The 19,021-nt window shown below is 41.4% G+C and overlaps 1 protein-coding gene across 1 annotated transcript; it reads right to left on the minus strand.

Annotated features, from left to right (window-relative positions):
- Positions 1-2,683: 2,683 nt before the first annotated feature.
- On the minus strand, positions 2,684-16,581 carry COMMD9 (COMM domain containing 9). The gene is made up of 6 exons (XM_061610796.1): positions 16,503-16,581; positions 15,146-15,271; positions 14,648-14,787; positions 13,927-13,961; positions 4,070-4,173; positions 2,684-2,872 (listed from the first exon to the last, which is right to left on the minus strand). Exons 1-6 carry the CDS (start codon positions 16,551-16,553, stop codon positions 2,732-2,734), a joined length of 597 nt encoding a protein of 198 aa, XP_061466780.1. The 5' UTR covers positions 16,554-16,581; the 3' UTR covers positions 2,684-2,731.
- Positions 16,582-19,021: the final 2,440 nt, after the last annotated feature.

A 19,021-nucleotide genomic window follows, 5' to 3' on the forward strand; every position in this document is an offset into this window, starting at 1 on the left:
TTTTTTTAACAATATGTTTTTAAACTTTTTTTTAAAGATGTCTTGAAAGTTTTTTAAAAAAAATGTTTTTGAAGATGATTTGTTTTAATATATTTTAAAGTCTGTTTTTATGATGTTTTAAAGTGTTTTTAGTGCTTTTGTTTGCCGCCCTGGGCTCCTGCTGGAGGAAGGGCGGGATATAAATCAAATAAAAAATCAAATAATCAATCAATCAATGAACAAACAAGCCATCTGAAAGCCTGGAAAGGTACTGTCAGTTAATGTAGACAATATTAAGCTAGATGGACGAATGGCCTGACTCAGTATAAGGCATCTTTCTACACTCCTCAAAATAAGGGGGCGTTCTAGCCTGAATTTGCAGTGTGGTACAATGTAAACCATGAATGGAAGCAGGGGCATGCATAAAAGCCCAAACCCCAATGTCCCCAGATTAGGATTAGCAGCCCGTACAGGTTCCCAATAGGGTGGAAGTTTCTAAGCATGTTCAATTGACACCCTGCAGACTTTTGTGCCAATCATGTGAATATTTAAAGGGCAGCCCCTATCCCTTGTTGCCATCACTTGAACAGATGAATGACTAAATACAGCTTCTACCATCTACAAAACATAACACCATAAACCATGGCTGAAAGCTAGTATAGCCCAACCGCTAGGCATCCAAGCTGTGAGCCAGAAGTCCCTCATTCAAGTTTCACTTCTGCCCTGATGCCACCAGCTGATCAGAGACAAGTCACTATCTCTTCAGTGTTCCCCCCTTAGGAGGACTAATGCTGAGAGGGCCATCGTAAGAATTAAACACATGATCCACTAAAACATTCTAAAGGAGCAAGCTAGGCATGTAATAACTTTTTTTAAAGCAGAAAACTAATTGCACAATGAGAAATTAGGGCAGCTTTGGACAGTATGTAATGCAGGGAAATATAAGGAATTGCCAGCACGATGCACTTCCCCCTCCTTCATAGCATCAAATATGAACAGGTGGGCAACATTATTTGATCCAGTATAACATGGTCCCTTGGGCTACATGAGGAGAGATATTACCTTTGCAGATTTAAGGGAGGCATAGAGTGTTTTGGTGGGTACAGCCTGAGCATTAGAAATTGAGGAGTCCAGAACTGTATGATCAAGGGTCTAGAACAGGCATTTTCAGGCTTCGGAGAGTAAGAACATAGAGTAACACCATCAGCAACCTGGTCCTGAAGATCATGGAAGGAAGGACATCCTTCACGGGGTCCCAGAGCAGGTGGTAGAATTGAGCAGCCAAGGGAAAAGGAAGCTTTTAGATTAATCTACTTCATGGCAGGAGGAAGTGGCGGCAACAGTGACAGGTAAGATTGCCTGTGCCCAGCTCAAAAATAGTGAATTCTTATTTTATATTAATTAAAGCAGAGTCCATACAATGGCTTCCCGCCGTTACTAAAGCACTAACAGGAGCTGCAGGACAATTCATTTTTGGATTCAGTACTACAGGCATTGATGTGAAGCTATGCTATTTATATGCTATTTGTACTAGAAGCAATTAAAGAGGGTTTTAAAAAATCTTTTTAAAAGAGGAACTGCAAACTACTGTACTTGGCAGTGGGGGGTGGGGAATCCATGAGAAATCAGTAGGACCTACTTTCAGTGGGTATGCTTCACACTGGAGGGCTAAACACCTAAATAGTATCCTTGGCTACACCTTTAAACAAAGCCTGGTAAGTTTACCTAACCCAATACTGTTCTGTAGCAGTATATGAATATTCGGTAAGATCAGCTAAACTTGGCATAATGGAAGAGAAACAGATATACCATGAACCTTAAAGAAATAAGCAGGAAGAAAAGAAGAAATAATATTAGTAAACCTCACACAGCACAATATTGGCTACTTGAAAAGTACTGAAAGAAAACACTGAACTTAATCTCCAGGAAAACAAAAGAATGCAAAAGGGGCCTATTTTAGTGACTCTTTGAAGGAGTGGGAGTTAATTCAAAACAAACATGAATTTAGTACAGTTGTTGTCTTTTAAATGAAATGCTTAATAATTCATAAGTATGTGCGGTGACATTGCTGCTACAGGAACCAGTTGCCATTAGCAACCTTTTTCAGTGCCTCCAAGTCTCTCACAGAGCCTCCCGCTTCCTGTTAATCCCAATACAACTTGACAAAGAGTTTTCTTCTCCATCACTAGGTAGGCGCTACTTGTCACTAAATCCGTTGCAACCCTTTAAACATAAAATTGAAAAATTCACAAAAGGTATTTCTGAGGCAAGTTCTGAGAGACAGAACACAGCAGCATAGTTGTCCCATTTCAAAAGCTGAGCCTCAGCAAAGAGGAAAAGTCTCATATACCACGCTCTTCAGCACAAGCCTTTTAAGAGTGTACTGAGGCTGGAAGCTGGCCTATTAGCTGCATTCACGCTTTTCATTCCCCATTTCAGAGCCAAGAGATAGAGTCTGCTTCATTGGTTGCTCTTTGTTCTTGTTTCTGATTAAGCTGAGTTATGAGCCTCTCGAGGACCTGATTAACATTAGGAACTTATTCCAGGCACCAGACCAAGAACATGTTAAAGTCTCTGCTTCTGAAGGAAAAAAAAAGTTATCGTTAAAAAGTTTTTAAAAAACAATTTTGATTATGAGAAGGAAGAGAAACCAAAAGACTGGTTGTTTGTACGATATCGTATCCAAGTTAACAAGGCAGGAAAGTTCTTTCATGCATATGAAAGGCTGTTGGAATTCTGTACCCAGAATGCTTTATTTATTTGCAACAGCAGAAAGCTGGTCCCGAATCCTTCCTAGGCCATCTAGCATAGTGTCCAACGTTTGCTTATTCAACTCTACTGTCAATGCAGAGGTTGGGAAGTCATTCCCACACAAGACAGCATCTTCCTGAATCTGGAAAAAAACAAAAATGAACTGAGCTTGAAATCTTTCCAAAAACCACCTTGCCAGTTTAATCCCATCCTTCTCGAAAGTCTTCTACTGGCAGAAATATAATACCTTCCTATCCTCCAGGAACACAGAGTGAAGAAGTTGTGCACTGAAAGAGGCAAACACAAACAGGAAGGATGGCTTGGTGTAAAGGCAAGAAACTCTAAAGCAGCGGTAGCCAACATGATCCCCCCTCTGATGTTGCTGGACTACAACTCCCACTAACCCCGACCACCGGCCCTGCTGCCTAAGGCTGATGGGAGTTGGAGTCCAACAGCATCAGGTGGGCTTGGCTACCCGTTTTAAAGAATGTTTTCAACTTACATTTCTCAACACCCCTGAATTTCATTTTATCAAGCCATCTTTCAAAAAGACGTGACTGAAACTTTAGCAAAGACCAATCAGATGGTTTCCCTTTTCTGGGTTGGCTGCTGCCCAGAAACCTTCCAGTTTTGCCTGAATGTGGCTTAGCAGCAAAGGTATGGCTGTTCACTCTGGAACAAGGTATGAGCAAAATGCTAGTACTTGTAGTATCTACAAAGTTCCCATCAGTGAATAATGGTCATCCTCATTGCCTCTCATCAGGTGATAACCATCAATAAGTCAGTATAAAGGCAGTGAGTTAGATGTAGATTAAGCTAACTGCACTTAAGTCCCATGGATTTCAATAAGTAAAAAATTCCATAAAGTAGGAACTAAGTGCAATTAACTTAGCCTGGATCCAATCCAGAAAACTTTCCAGGGACCTGAAGGTCGTGTGGTTGAGCCACTGTGCAAGTAGAACTTGAGAAGGTGGCAAAACTAACTAGAGGCCAGGAAAATAGTAGCCGCAGGCAATTATGGTGCCATCACAGATGCTCACAATTTGCAAGCCATTGTGTTGAGGCTTGTCAGTGGCTTCACAATCCCCAAACAAGCTGTGAAACCGAGACATTTAGTCAGCCCCTGGTAAATATGGTCCCCAGTACACTGCTGATAGGTGGGCTGCATTAAGCTTTGTGGCTCACAACCTTCACAGGGATGCTCTCTGCAGACTCTGGGAAAAAATATCACTTGGAAAAATAGCCCTTTTTGAGAGAGAAAGAAGCTGCCTGTTTGTTTTCTCTTTATAAAGTGGAAAATGAATGGCTCTCTATGTGAATACCCAACCAAAAATGATACCTTCAGCTGTAGCAAGCAGGTAGGGACAGCCATTCTGCTGATATTGTCCGAGGAGGTCTTGATGTCCACCCTCCAATCCATGTCCACAAGCCGAGGCAGGGAAACTGGAAGTAAAATGGAATGAATGACTACAGGGGCCATTAAGTAGCTTCAGGGCGATTCAGGGGGTATCTCCTGCATAAATACTTCCTTAGAAAGCCTATCCCTAGTTCCAAATGTGTAAAGCTCTTCTCTGCAACAAATGTTTGCCAAAATGAAAAACTGAAAAGCTTGCAAGCTAACTGTAATATGGTAGCTTTGATATAAGAACTCACCCCCATGCAAAGTTGGGAAGAGCTATAGCTCAGATGTAGAACATATGCACCTAGAGGCATACCATAGTTGAACACACGCCCAGCAAGCAGGTCCCAGCATCTCCAGCTCAAAGGATCATGAGAAGCTGCCTTATACAGAGCCAGACTACTGGCCCATCTAGCCCAGGACTGTCAACACTGACTCACTGTGGCTCTCCAAGGTTTCAGGCAGGGGTCTACCTGGAGATGCCAAGAGCAGAACCTGGGACCTTTGGCAAGCAAAGCATGTGCTGTACCACAGAGCTATGGTCTCTCCCCAGTCAGGCAGCAGATCATGCTGAGGACCTCTACCCAAGACCCTGGAGAGAGACTGCCAATCAGAGTAGACAATAGTAGGCCAGATGGACAAACAGTCTGACCTGGTATAAGACAGTTTCATAGAACATCCCAGGTTCAATCCCCAGGCTCATCTCCAGTTAAAGGTTGACAAGTTTTAAAAGGCCTCACTAAACCCTTGCCAAGACATTTTCTGGATGCTTGGAAGCAGAATGAGTTGGTCAAAATATATGAAGATATACCTCATGTGTGTGGGAGAAACCTGTGCCTGTCCAATATGGCCAGAAAAGCCACTTTCCCCAAACCATGCCCATTAGGTGATGTCATAACGTTAGCTGATGGGCGCAATTAAATCCTGCATTGGCTGTGCATGTCTGTGTGCAGCCAAAGCAGCAGGATTTAACCTGTTGCTTGCCAGCTGATGAGAGGGGGGCTAAATCCTGGTCATCATCAGCTGGTAAGTAGGGGTTAAATCCTGCTCTGTTCCTTGCGAATCCCTTCTTGATTCATCATATCACATGATGGCATCGGGCCTGATCACAGTGCTAGCTGGCACAGTGATTTGCCTGCCCTCCTCTGTCAGGCATTCCATCCTGGCTGGCATGAGTGGTAGTGACCCCGCTGGACTGTTAAACCCTGTCAGGCAGTGCCCAGGATTGGATTGCACCAGAAACCAGCAATCCTATATCAATTTACCTGGGAGTAAGCCTCAACAAAATCATTTGCACTGTGTCTAGGCAGACATGTGCTATTATTTATTCCAATTGTACAATTTGGGATTCTACACTATAGAATTTGAGTTAATTCTGATGCCAAATAATGCATCTTACAGAGCTACAATCTGAGTTCCCTGGGAAGAGAGATTGACTGTTAAGCTTCTCAGGGAACTGTAGCTCTGTGAAGGGAATAGGGGTCTTCTAACAACTCTCAGCTCCCTTAATAAATCACAGTTTCCAGGATTCTTTGGGGAAAGCCTGTTACAGTGGGATAATGGTGCTTTAAATATACAGTGCAGATGGTGCCCAAGTGTATCTAGCCTAGTTGAACTGACTTGCAGCATACATTAAAAAACATTTTTTAACTTCCCTTCCAACAAGTTTCCAATTTGAGAGGAGCTGTGGGTATCACTTCACTCAACAGGCAAAGATAAATAAGGTTCTGAAATCAGGTTGCCTGCTAATACAAGGACACCGATATAGTGTGTGAGCATGGGATAGCTTCCAATTGATGGGTGACTCCTTGAGATCAACATGACCTTATTTCAAGTAGACCAGAGCCAATGAATTCAAGCTACAAAAAGCAGCAATAGTGCAAATGCTTATGAAGCAAGAAATCCCAAATACACTGCAGAATACAATCCTAAGCATACTTACTATGGGTGAAATGGCCTTGAATCATCTCTTTCTTGTACAAACACAGGATTGAGGGTTCTTGCAGACTTCCCTAGTCTATATCCACACAGACAATTTATATGACAAACACTGCGGTCACCTGAGCTTCCACGGATTTTGCCAGCAGCTAGTTCTGTCTAAGCAAACTGCAGTCAAGGTTCCATCAGAGACCATACTAAGGTTTAGGTGTATCTCAGGAAAAATAATGGGAATTCCACAGCAGAACATCTTTTATAAATCATATCATATTTATTTATTCTTTATACATTCATTTCATACATACAAGTAATTTCATACATACAAGTAATTTCATACATACAGCCAGTAAATCAGAATCTTACAGGTCATGGTCAAAGGCCTGACTGGTTTTAGCTCATAATGGCATCCATAAGGCTTACAGTGGCCTTAGCAGTAGATCTCTTATTTATTACAGCTCAGTCTTATATCAGGCGTATAAATTATTAGGCTTCTACATTTAACACATTTAATAAATCTTACAGTATAATGTGCTATTAATCCAGACTTACACGTTATACAAGTTACACTGCAATACTTGTAAAGCTATATTGCAAGGAATCAACATACAGGTTAGTACACTTCCACACATTTCTATCTTTAAAGAAATGGAACAATTTCACCCCTGTGTGAGGCAAGCCTCAGATCTCTCAGCTAGCAGCATGTTGGATCAGTCTGAATGACTGATAAAACTACAGAGAATTGTCTCCCTTTTATAGGAAAAGTCTCAAGGACATTGCCTTGTCAGCTAATGTCGACACCTGCTGCCTGTGTGCTGCCTGCTAGAGACAGCAGGGGGGGGACTAACGTGTTCATCAACAACTAGTCAAATCTTTTGTTGACTAGTGCACTCTGGTTGACTGTCCAGAACAAAGGAGGAGGCAGCAGAAAACCTTTCCCCCTTTTGGACTCTTTTAGACTTGAGGAGGTCTGCATATCTGGATGTATAATATTCTATACATTAAGATTAATGTATATATTGTAAAGACTAAAGATGGGAAATACATACATTAAAAACGGGGCCATCCCACAACAGGGGTAAACTCCAATTGAATTCACTGGAATTTGCTTCTAAACAAACATATTTGGAATTATTCTCTTAAAGAATGGGGCTTGCTCAACTTACTGGGCAAGTCATTTGCAAAATTGCTGTTTATCCAAGTCACAGATGAAAACCAGCTCAGGATTTATAACTTGGTCCTTATTTGAAACCAAAATCCTAGCATCACCATATTTAGAGTTTCCATGTTAGCTTTGCTATATTCACATTTCTTTTGTTGCTCAGTAACATTTGCTGAAATCTCTTCCTAAGAACAAAGCCTAAATGGGCAGAGAACGGAAAGCCTCTGTCCCAGATTTGGGACTCTATAATAGGGCTCTGCACAGATTCTCCCCCCCATATGATTTGTGGCTCCAGTTTGTAAATACAGTAGGGCCCCGCTAATATGGCGGGTTAGGGACCAGGCTCCCGCCGTAAAGCAGAAATCGTCGTAAAGCGGAACCCATTGAATATAATGGGCCACGTCACGCAAAAATGACGCAAAAATGTCACAAAACGCCGTAAAAGTGCAAAATCGGCTTTTAAACGGGGAATTTCCCTGAAGTGAAAGCTGCTGCATTAGCTGAACGCCGCAAAACGGAACGCCAGTAAGCGGGGCCCAACTGTACAGATCAGGCCCAATCTGATTGGGACAGATTTGGACCTGATCTGACTCGGATCTAAATTCGAATTACAATCCACGTATTACAAATCTCCAGAAATCCCATTGACTTACATTGCAAAACCAAAAATTGCCGTAACTGTTTTTTGACCTAGGGACACGGTAGCTTTTATACAGAGGATTAAACCTGCCAAGCTGTAGGTGGATAGCTCCAAGGGTTTCCATGCTAGCCACCTTTTAAGTCTAAAATATTTTAATATTAAAACGTACATAATTTTTTTAAAAAAATTACACAGGGGCATGAAATCTGGTGACATTGTAGCCTAGAGAGCATTAATCATGCCAAATTTCAGGTGGGTAGCTTGTGGGGTTTTCATGCTAGCGACATTTAAAGTTTGCTTTTGCCAAAAAACATTTTAAAAAAACACCTAAGTGCTCATTCATGCCAATTCTCATGCTTCTGTTTCCTGTTTTTCCCTTCAAGATTTTGAAAAAAGTTGAGGATTTTAAAAAATTAGGTTTGCAATACTAGACACATGTAGGTAGCATCAGGCAGGTACAGACTGGGAGTGCCATGGAGATAATATGCACATAGGGACATGAAATTTGGGGATGTGAATTTTAGGTGGGTAGCTCCAGAGGTTTTCATGCTACCCACCTTTAAAATTTGCTTTTTCCAAGGAAGATTTTTTTTTTAAAAAGACCCTGTCACATAGGAGGCAGGTTGTCAACAGCAGGTGAGGAGAAAATAAAAATACTATTTAATATTAATAATATTCACTGTGGTTAGCAATTGGAAAAAATAATGATGATGATGATTCTTAACTCAGAATGCTGGTTAATATGCCCACAAGGTTTGGCTGGCTAATAATAATTAAAAAAATGTGAACCACACAAGTTGCTGCTTCTTATTGTTTGCGGATAGCTTCTGGAAAATAAAGAAGTAATAATGAAAGTTCCTAGCTTTTCCATTAGCCCTGCAGACAGATCTCACCCTTGCCCTAGCTCAAAAAATGTTTTCTTTTCATCCTGTTTTCCACGATGTTTTCCTTTGCCAGCAAATACACTTACACTATCACATCCTGTGAAAGCCCTTCCAATTAAAGTCTCTTCCGAGTTTTGAGCCGAGTTTTGCCAAACATAATGGTGTGAGTTCTACCACCACATCTCAGGAACAAGCGTGCAGTAATTCTGTCACAAAATCCCAGGCACATAACAAATGCATGTGTCAGCAGAGCAGGTCACAACTACTTCACAGCCCTCTTCAGTAGCGTGTGATGCATGCAGCGGCAGTTGCCCATCTGCTTCTTCCTGTATACACTCCAGAGAAGGCACCTCATCATTCCCATCTTTTTTTATTTTATAGCATATCCCATTTACAACTGTGCAGAGCAGTTTCTCCCACAGCTTCTCTTTGTAATCTTTCTTCTGCCACTCATCATTTATGATCAGACTGGTTTTATTGCTACTTTTGACAGAAATTTTCCCCACTGTCTTACAATTTATGCACTGGTGATTTTCTGTAGGTTATCTCCACCCTCTTCACCTCTAAGTGATCTTTCACAGCTTTTGATTGACGTGGCCTGGTAAATGTCAAACACAATGTCAATTCTTTTACTATTACCTCCTTCCCCGATTGCCACTGAAAAAATTGTACAACCTGTTCAAAATTAGATTCCCCACCTTTTACCCTCTGCATTAGAGCCACACCATCAACTATGGTTGCTGAACTTCTCGGTTTGTCCTCTTCTACTCTGGCATTCCTTTTCAATGAGTTAGCTAGGATAGCTTTATTTGTCTTTCTATATAATCCTTCTAGTGTTGACAAGGCCCATGGCATTGGACCCAACAATAAGAGAGGATATCTACCATCTGCAGATCACATCCTTGTGCATTTACAATAGTGTCCCCAAATAGTGACATGTCTGTTTCAATACAATTTCCCTTGCCATGGACTTCACTTTCTTTTTTTGGAACTTTTTTGGTGCTAAAAGTTTTCAGTCTATTTGTTGTCAGAGGGTCATGCAATTTCTTGATGGGTGGGTGATTTTCTAGCCTTTCCCATTGGAATGTGGCATAGCATCTGTCACTAACAGCAAGGCATTTATTAAATCACAGGCAATGTTCCGAGCAGCTAACTTTGCAGTAGAGATGGTCATGACTTCCTGGCTTATAACTGCTGATACAGCTTCTTCATCCTTATACACTCTTGTCATTTGCAGGTCTGCATGGCTAAGATTCTTTTGTTGCCTTGAAGCATCTCTCTCAGATGTCCAAGGAAAGCACTCAGATGCTCTGCAGCAATGTAGTACCTTTTCACTGCAACGTTTTTGAAGCTAAAACATCTTTTGCCCCCTGGAGTTTGTGTATCCTTGTTCATTGTCACTTCTGTTGCTTGATCAATGGGTAATGCATCTAAATGGATTGTTACCAGAGATCTGAGCAGAGAAGTATCCAACCTGGAATGCTTTGAGCACATCAAAAGGTTCCTCTGCAAGATTAGTCATCTGAGCATAATATGCTGGCAAATACCTTGCATGCTTAACTTTGTCATATGCAAATCACCATCAAATGCCATGTGGGTATAAGTCCCAGTCCCCCTCATGAGAAGCACACAGACGGAAAAGCAAGACTTCCACTATGTCAACATATGACATCCAGAATATGTACAGTATGCCATTCTCTTCATGAAGATGTTGTAGGAATTCTTTCCACAGTTTGCTCAAATCAGAGAAGTCTTGATGGTGCGTTAGGCTGTCAGAGGTGTTCTAATTCCCCAGCCATACTCATCATTGCCTGACTTTCCCTCGAGCCCTAGTCTCATCAGAGCTTCATACAAGTACCTGTGTAATCGGACACCACGGTTGTACATCTTGCCCTCAAGCACCTGGCCAACAAGAACCTTCTGCCACAATTCCTGCTTCTATGCATATGACCTTGAGACCAGCATCCTCAGTGCTTCCCTAGGATGGAGAGGGCACTGCAGATGGTATGAAATGTCTTCATTCCTAGGATAACATTAGTGTACTGGTTTTTCTTTTTTCCAAGCTATCTTTGTAGCTTTGCTTGATCAAAGACTACCACAATACTCTGCAGTTGTAATTGTCTTCTGATCAGCTCAGTCTGGGTCATAATTTGCGAGACAGCGGATAAACCAGTTGTTAGTGCATTGATTTTGGGGAGGTAAGCAATAACATCCTCTGAAATGTTAACAGAGTCTCTAGTACATATATTGTTCACACTGGGATCTTCTAGTTCTCTATATTTACCAGCTTTGCAAGCACCCAGTCAGATTATTGTTCCTTGCCACCTGTGCAGCTTTATATTTATAATTTAGACCACCTTTGACTACTATAAAGGATGAGGTCCAACTCATTCCCCAATAGTACATGGTGGTAAATGAACATCTTCTGTGGAAATGGCTCTTTGCTTATTTATCAGAATGCATAGTAGAGATTTGGGAAGTAGATGTCCATAGATCTTCCTCTGCACTGCTATTCTATTCACTCTGTGAGATGTACCTCTTCCTGTGAGACTCTTTAAGCCTGTCTATGTTAACCCATCACTATGAGATGGTAACTGGTAGAAGAACTTGCTGAGTCAGAGTGACTGATAACTTCTGGAGACATTATTTATTTTATTTATTTATTTATTAAATTTATATACCGCCCGACTAGCAATAGCTCTCTGGGCGGTGAACATAAAACAGCATAAAAATACAATAAATAACAAAACAATACTAAAATACAAGCAACAATCCAACACAATAAACATTTTTAAACATAGCACAGTGTCATTTTCCTTTATTTGAGAGTATGATACCCCATGTCCAAGTCTGTTCAGTATCTTGATGAGTTCATTACTGCCCTTACGTGTTTTCACAGAGTAGGGGAGTAATATCAACTGCCACCATGCAGGGGCTGCTTGATGAAACATGCTCAATGTGCAAACTATCAGGGCGCAATATGGAGACAGTGTTTAGAGGAGGACCTGAGAACACCAAGTCCTGTTGGCAGGGTCTGGAAGCCAGAGATGGGACTTAACAGTTAGTTGTACACTGGACAGAGGGTCTGCTGGCACCTCAGGCCATGCTTGATCTACTAGCCTGCAATTGCACAAAGACGTGTTAGCTACCAAAATAGGTGTGCATGAAAAATGGGCTCATGTGCACTGCTATGTGCAAACTCCCCAACTGTGGTAACCAGGACTTGAGTTCAGAGGATGGTGAAGATCAATTTGAGAATAAGATGGATTGACATTATGATGACTAATTTTAAAATGAACAAGTTAGAAACTAAATAATCATTTCAGTTAACATGTAAAATTGTGCAGTTTTTGTGAAGCTGCTATAGTAGACAGTGCCTTGCGGAAAAGAAAGCAGTAGGCCAGATTCAACTCTGTGGCATGCTGTAGAGGACATTCCTCTGGTGGTGTGGAGGTATCATTTGGGGTGGCCCAATGCTTATTTTGGGGTGCACAGATACAGTTCCCTTATTCTTAACTGTGGACTGTGGTCTGAGCATTGATGTATGTTACATAAAAAAAACCTTTTGCCCCAGGGAATAATGCTGCATCTCGAAGGGGATCATCCCCAGTGATGCAGATATGTGATGGCGTATCATAACTCATTCTGTAGTGTAGGGTCAAATAAATTATCCAGACTATTCATGCAGCAATCTATTGAAAACATACCTGGGAAGGAACTGGACACCAAATTCAGGATCATAAAAAAACCCACCTAAGACAATGATAACTACAAGAGGACCACCTATTTTCCAACTATTGCAGTACAGATCTTGCAAAAAACCCACATTCAACCTTATTCAGCACACTTGGTACCAATTCACCATTTTTGGTGGCATGGCTTCTGTACTAAATGTATGAATACTACCATTTTCTGTGTTTAATCTGTGTAAGTCTTTATACTACTATGCACTTTGACAGCATTATATAAATAATAATAATAGATTCCATGCCACCAAAAAACATAATTTACTTATCCTCAGTTGACTTATCCTTCCCTCTCTCTGTTAACACTGCACAAAAAAGAATAATGCAGCCAACACAGCTTGAGGATGAGTTGGAGTGAGTTCATCCAATATGCTGTTTGAAACTAAGTCCACCTTGAATTGGCAGATGCTGCCATTTGTTTTTGTTTTTCCCTGCCAGAATGAGATATCAGCCCTTGCATCCAACATCACACAGACACCATATGTGTGAGCTGGAAGGGCCAGAGGCAACACACAGATGTTCAAAAGTAATTCCACCAAAAAAGCAAGGAGGGAAGCACCCAAAAAAGCTCCAGCCAAAGAGAGGGAGACCAAAACGTGTTGGGCTGCAATAAAAACTTCTCATTCCCAATTCTCTGTTTGCTGGTTTGGCACCTTAAAGGTCTACCTCTCTTGGGCTGGAGCAAACCTTAATTCCTTCTACAGAGAACACGGCAATTTTGTACCGGAAAACCACAATACCGGACTGCCACAATATATGGTGAACGACGGCCAAGTTTCCTAAGCCTTACTGTTAACTCTGCGGGTAAGTAACAATCCCATATTGCCTTCCTGTTTACTCTTGCCTCCACTTCCTCAGTTTCCCTTGTGTTGATATTTAGATCGTAAACTCCTTGGGGCAGGGACCTATCCTCTTGTAGCCTGTAAAACACCATGCACACTCTGATGGTACTATATAAACAAAAAGATGGTTTAGAACTTTCTTGCTTTGTTCTGTGGCAGTCATTCGACATCTTTTACTAATAAATGGCATGTGGCTCAGTGGGCTGAGAAATGACAGAAGGATTTTATTTTATTTATTTGTTTGTTTATCTTAAAATCCATCTGCTGATCTAACCTACTTTCCATATCAACTTTTACATAAAACAAACTGCCCTTGGCAGTATATGCCACACTTCCTACCAGGAGCCAATAAATTTTGTTTTCAAGATCCTCATACAGGTTACTCAGCCATAGAGCACATACTTTCCATATGCTGGTCACAAGTTAGATAAGTAGCAAAGCTGGAAAAGATGGCTTCACACAGAGAACATCTGAGAAAAGGAGCCACCACTCTTGACACTAGAGACATGTGGTGATACTAGTTGTATTTATTAAATGAAGGAGTAACAATTTCAGAAACATAAGTTGTTCGCATAACCCACTACTTACTTTGACTGGCTAGTGCTTCATTTCTCCAGGCAGAGCTGAAAAAAAATAGAAAACAAATCCCCATTTGTCTTTAAAACATAACAGAGACTCAGGGTGGATTGAGGAAAGCCATTTCACCCAACACACTATCGTTTCAGAGCCATAACACCCAAAGGAATCTAATACACAACAGATTTCAGTCATACTACAGTTTCAATAAACTGTTTGAAATGTTCCAGTATGCAAGGGGATCCATGGGGGCAACTCATGTGATTTAAAGTGCAATCCTAACAATTATTCAGAAGCAAGTCCTACTGAATTCAGGGGGGTTAGGATTTCACCCTTATTCTATCATTCAGGGACTGCAAAAATTACTGCTCATTCAGCAGAACAGGTCATGGTGATATCCTACTTGGGAATCCAGGGTTACCACGAACGAAATAACCAGCTAGAAAGTAAGGACAATTGGACAATAGTGTGAAACCTAAATAACCTACCAATTGGAGTTTTTTGTCCAACACCACAAATCTGGCAGGGGAATGGCTGTAGATCAGTAGCCAAGAACATACTTTGCATGCAAAAGGTCCCATGTTCAATCTCTGACTTCTCTTGGTAAGGCTGGGAAAGACTGCTGTCTGAAACAGCGGAGAATTGCTGCTAGTCAGTGGAGGCAATACTGAGCTAGATGGACCAGTGGTCTGACTCTGGGTAACACTGCTTCCTATGATCCTATGACACTTACACATTTTCCAGGATTATCTTGGTCAAGAGGTTTTTTAGGTTCTGGTGAAATCCTTCTGGAAAGAGGGCAAGGATTTCTTCTGGGGATGACAGTCCATGATACACTGTGTGCCTTGTAAGGTTGTGCAAAGAACGGATCAACTGAAAGAATAATCAGACAAACCTTTCAGGGATGAAGTCAATAAAACATCACAATCTCTCTCTTGCCTTCCACCCAGCACCAGCATGCAATATCACATATGCACTCCCCTGCCTGAACTACATCAGTCTAGTTCCCCATTTGGCCTCTGTCTTCAAACCTGCTCTCCGCCCCCTGGGGTGAGCTAGATGCTTTTGTATTCCTGTTCTGAGTTCCCGTTGCTCATTCTTTAGACCTAACACAGCCCTCCCTCCCCAGGATCTGTCAAGAAAGCCAACTTGGCTTAACAGTGCAACACATCTCTACTCAATGGGACTTACTCCTAGATAAGCACGCATAGGATTACAATCGAATTGTTACCTGATTTGCTTCATTTGGTGCAATTGAGAGACTGGAACATGTATTCTCAATCAGTTTGTCAGAACCACTCACTGAACTAGAAAAGCATTCCTGGCATAACTGCCGAATTACATCCTTTGATGAAGCCTGGCAAAGAGAAACAGACAGTGACCCTTTTCAAAACAGAGAATGTGGCCACTAGCTCAAATGTGTTTTTACACAAATTAATGAAAACCAGATTTATCAGCAGCCTTTAGCCATATAAGGTAAACTGAATGTCATCTACAAGTAATTATACCTCTTAATATCAGAAACTGGGAACAGAAACAGGAGAGGTCAACAGCTTCATGTCCTTGTATCTATTGTTATTTTCTTTTCAGATATACCTTCCACATAACTAGTAGTTTAGGTATGCAACCTTATTTAAACTTATGGGCATGTGAATAAGACTTATGTAAACATGCATAGGACTGTGAACATAAGAGCCTTGCTGGATCAGGCTAAAAGCCCATTTATCTCAGCATCCTATTCTCACAGTAGCCAGTAGCCAACCTGCAAGCAGGACCTGAGTGCATCAGAACTCTCCCCACTTATGAACAGAAGCAACTGGCTTACAGAAGTGAGGGCATACTGCCTCCAACAGTGGAGGTATAGCATAATCATCACAGCTAGTAGCCATCAATAGCTTTGTCTTCCAGAAATTTGTCTAATTCTCTTTTAAAGCCACCAAGTTAGTGGCCATAACTACATCTTGTGGCAGCAAATTCCGTAATTTAACCATGCACTGTGTGAAGGAGAATGTTAAATCTTCCAACATTCTGCTTCATTGGATGGCCCCGGGTTAGTATTATGTGCTGTAAAAAAATCTAAAACATAACTCCATTTTGAGGGATTACACCTTACCAGTCGGCATCAATCGAAGATTCCATCTATGACCTCCTACAGGTAACATGACATTTCTAGAAATGCATCCTGGCTCATTTTCAAACTGAACAATAAGCCAACTTAAAACATACGATTCTGCTAATTAACAGGCTCTTTAAAGAGAGAGAAAGTAACAATGCCTTTCACGGACTTCAATCTGCTGAAATCTGAGCTCCAATTCCGCCTCCATCATAACCTTATTATAGTTTTGGATAAATCTCTCTCTTTCTCAGCCACAGTCCCTACCCAACCTAAGTGACAGGGTTGTTATTAAGGTGCAATACATTAAACACTGTGTACCACTGTGGAAGTTGGAACTTCCACATACGAATAATAAATAATTGCTTTTCAATATCACCTTTCACTCCAACGTGCTTTGCACCATCAAAAATAATCTGGCGGAGAGATCTTGCAGTAAACAATATTATCCCTAAATTAAGAAATATGTACCTACTTTCAGTAAAATCTGAAGCGCTACAAACTCTTCCTCAGCCATTGCAGCCATACTTCCCTCTCTCGTGACCAAGTGCCACCTATTAGCGAAAGAAGAGCGAACAGCTTCAGTCACATGGTAAGTTGCTGGGGCTGCTTTGCATCGTGGGAGCTGTAGTTCTTTCGTAGCCGGATGGAGGAGGAAGCTTTGGGGCGTTATATGAGAGTATCTGTTTTTACAACGGAATTCCTGTTTCTCCCGCAGTGTTTGTTGTGAACGTCTTCCGGGGGGGGGAGTTGTTTGTCTCTGAATGTATTTTACAGGACCGAATTACGAGAGATTTAGTAGGTTAATAAAATTAGTGCTACACAAATTGATATATAGTTGGCAAGAAACAAAAATTCAAATCAAACGAATGGCTTAAACTGTTGGCCAAGAAGAAAACGAAACAGGTGAGTGGGGAGGAGGCTGCGTGTCTCTAGCCTCACACGGACTATGAACAAGGAAAATTTGAGGGATTTTTTTTTCTCATAGGAACAAAGAAAGCTGCTAGCAGCGCTGGATCAGTGCTGAGTCTGCACTGACCGGCAGCGGCGTTTCAGCAGCAAAGCAGCAAGAACATTACCTTAAATACTCTGCCCTTAAATATTAGACAGGAGCCATCTCTGTTATCTTGTCGGTGCCTACTGAAGACCTTCATCTTTCAACAAGCCTTTTAAGTAGAGACCTTATCCCAGTTTGTGTCTGTGTTGGAATTGCTTTTTTAATATGTTTTTAAACCTTTTTTTAAAACCGCTATGTTTTTAACCTTTTTCTTTTTAAAAAAAGATGTCTTGAAAGTTTTTTTTTAAAAAAATGTTTTAAAATATGTTTTGTTTTAATTATATTTTAAATTCTGTCTTTATGATGGTTTAAAGTGTTTTTAGTGCTTTTGTTTGCTGCTCTGGGCTCCTGCTGGGAGGAAGGGTGGGATATAAATTAAATAATAAATAAATAAACAAACAAGCATTCCCATCAAATAAACCATCAACCCAGCTTGCAATAATCCATCAAATGCCTGGGAGAAGAGATCAGTTCTAACCTGATGCTGAAAGGTTGTTAATGATGGTACCAGGCAGACTTCATTGGGGAGAGCATTCCACAGAAAGGAAGCCACAACCAAAAAAGGCCTTGCCCCTTGTTGCTACTCCTCCAAACCTCCTTGAGATGGGGCACCCAGAGAAAGGCTTCAAATTAAGAAGATGTAAAAGAAGGCCCTTTTGCTCTCTTTCCCATATGGGAACTGCTTCCACATGGGCTTCCTTCTGTGTCATGGGTTATGATGCCATGAAGGTAATAACAGAGTGTGGGGCCATCTAGATTTCATGAGGAGAGGCACCAGCATGGATCCCTCCCCACAGAAGCATTGCCTCAGTTACTGGGACAGGCAACACCTGTGCAGGGAATCCGTGTCATGTACTTTTCCCACACGTGTTGGAAATTCCGGTACCATATTTGCAGTCTGGAAAGAGACTGTGATGCAGTGTGCCCATACTGCTAAAGTAGTGAGGGAAAAAACACCCTAAGGTTGCAAAAACTTTGGAGACTATGAGGGGAGGAGAGTCATGCCTGGTTTTGAATGCTTACTAATGTAAACATTCAGGGACAGAAGGCCTCAAATGCAACGGTCTGCTGTTGGAAAAGCCACTGTCTGCACAACTGACTAGGGCTGCAATCCTATATATATGTACCTTCTTGAACTTAGTGGGCATGCATACATTTCACAGAAAAACTCCATACACGTGTTAAGGAACTGACACAGTGAATATACCAGTATTTGCTTTTTGATGTGCAATTTACAACATATTGGATAAAAAAGGAAGGCCTTTTTTAAAAAACCAAGAATACCCACTGAAGTAGTATAGTCCAGAATTCTACCATCATAACTTTCTCACGCTGCAGCTCTCACTCCCAAGTAAGGGTTCATGAGTTTAGGCTAACTTACATAGAATGGCTTCACATGATGGTGGTGGGGGTATGAGTTGTGCATCCTGTTTTCAGCACTTGCATTGCAAAAGGCTTTGTGAACAGGGAAGGGGGGCATAGCTCAGTGGTAGAGCACAGATAAAGCCTACTTTGCATGCAGACGTTCCCAGGTATGGCTGGAGATGCCAGTATCCCTACCTGAAAGAAGACCGTCTGCTGGATAGTGTGAACATAATGAACCAAATGATGAACTAAGGATCTGGCTTGGTCTAGGATCTTGGCAGCTTCTAGTGTTCCTGTTTCAGTAGCTGGATATACAAGTTCCAGTTCTGGCCTCCAAGAGGTCTTATGTATCTTTGAAAGTAGTGCAGGGGGGAGGGAGAATTCCACCTTGTGGTTTTTCCCATTACAGTGTTGCAAGAACACCTGCACTTGGCTGACTTTCTCTTCTGAAGATACAGGATCAGTCTCAGGCCCTGAATCTGGCAACTCTATATGTATACATATTACAAAGGCATCCTTATCCTCATCCTTATTGTGTGTATTTTTTAAACTGCTGCCAATGCAGATTTCAT

Source organism: Rhineura floridana, chromosome 2, assembly GCF_030035675.1.
Source record: "Rhineura floridana isolate rRhiFlo1 chromosome 2, rRhiFlo1.hap2, whole genome shotgun sequence".
NCBI lineage: Eukaryota > Metazoa > Chordata > Lepidosauria > Squamata > Rhineuridae > Rhineura > Rhineura floridana.

Bases quoted from the DNA above. Each gene is read 5' to 3' on its own strand.
- COMMD9 (XM_061610796.1), bottom strand. From the start codon at position 16,553: ATGGCTGCAATGGCTGAGGAAGAGTTTGTAGCGCTTCAGATTTTACTG. The intron at 15,272-16,502 runs GTAGGTACATAT...TCTCTTTGCCAG, and splicing joins CGCTTCAGATTTTACTGAAA to GCTTCATCAAAGGATGTAAT. The intron at 4,174-13,926 runs GTAAGTAGTGGG...TTTTACTTCCAG, and splicing joins TGAAGCACTAGCCAGTCAAA to TTTCCCTGCCTCGGCTTGTG.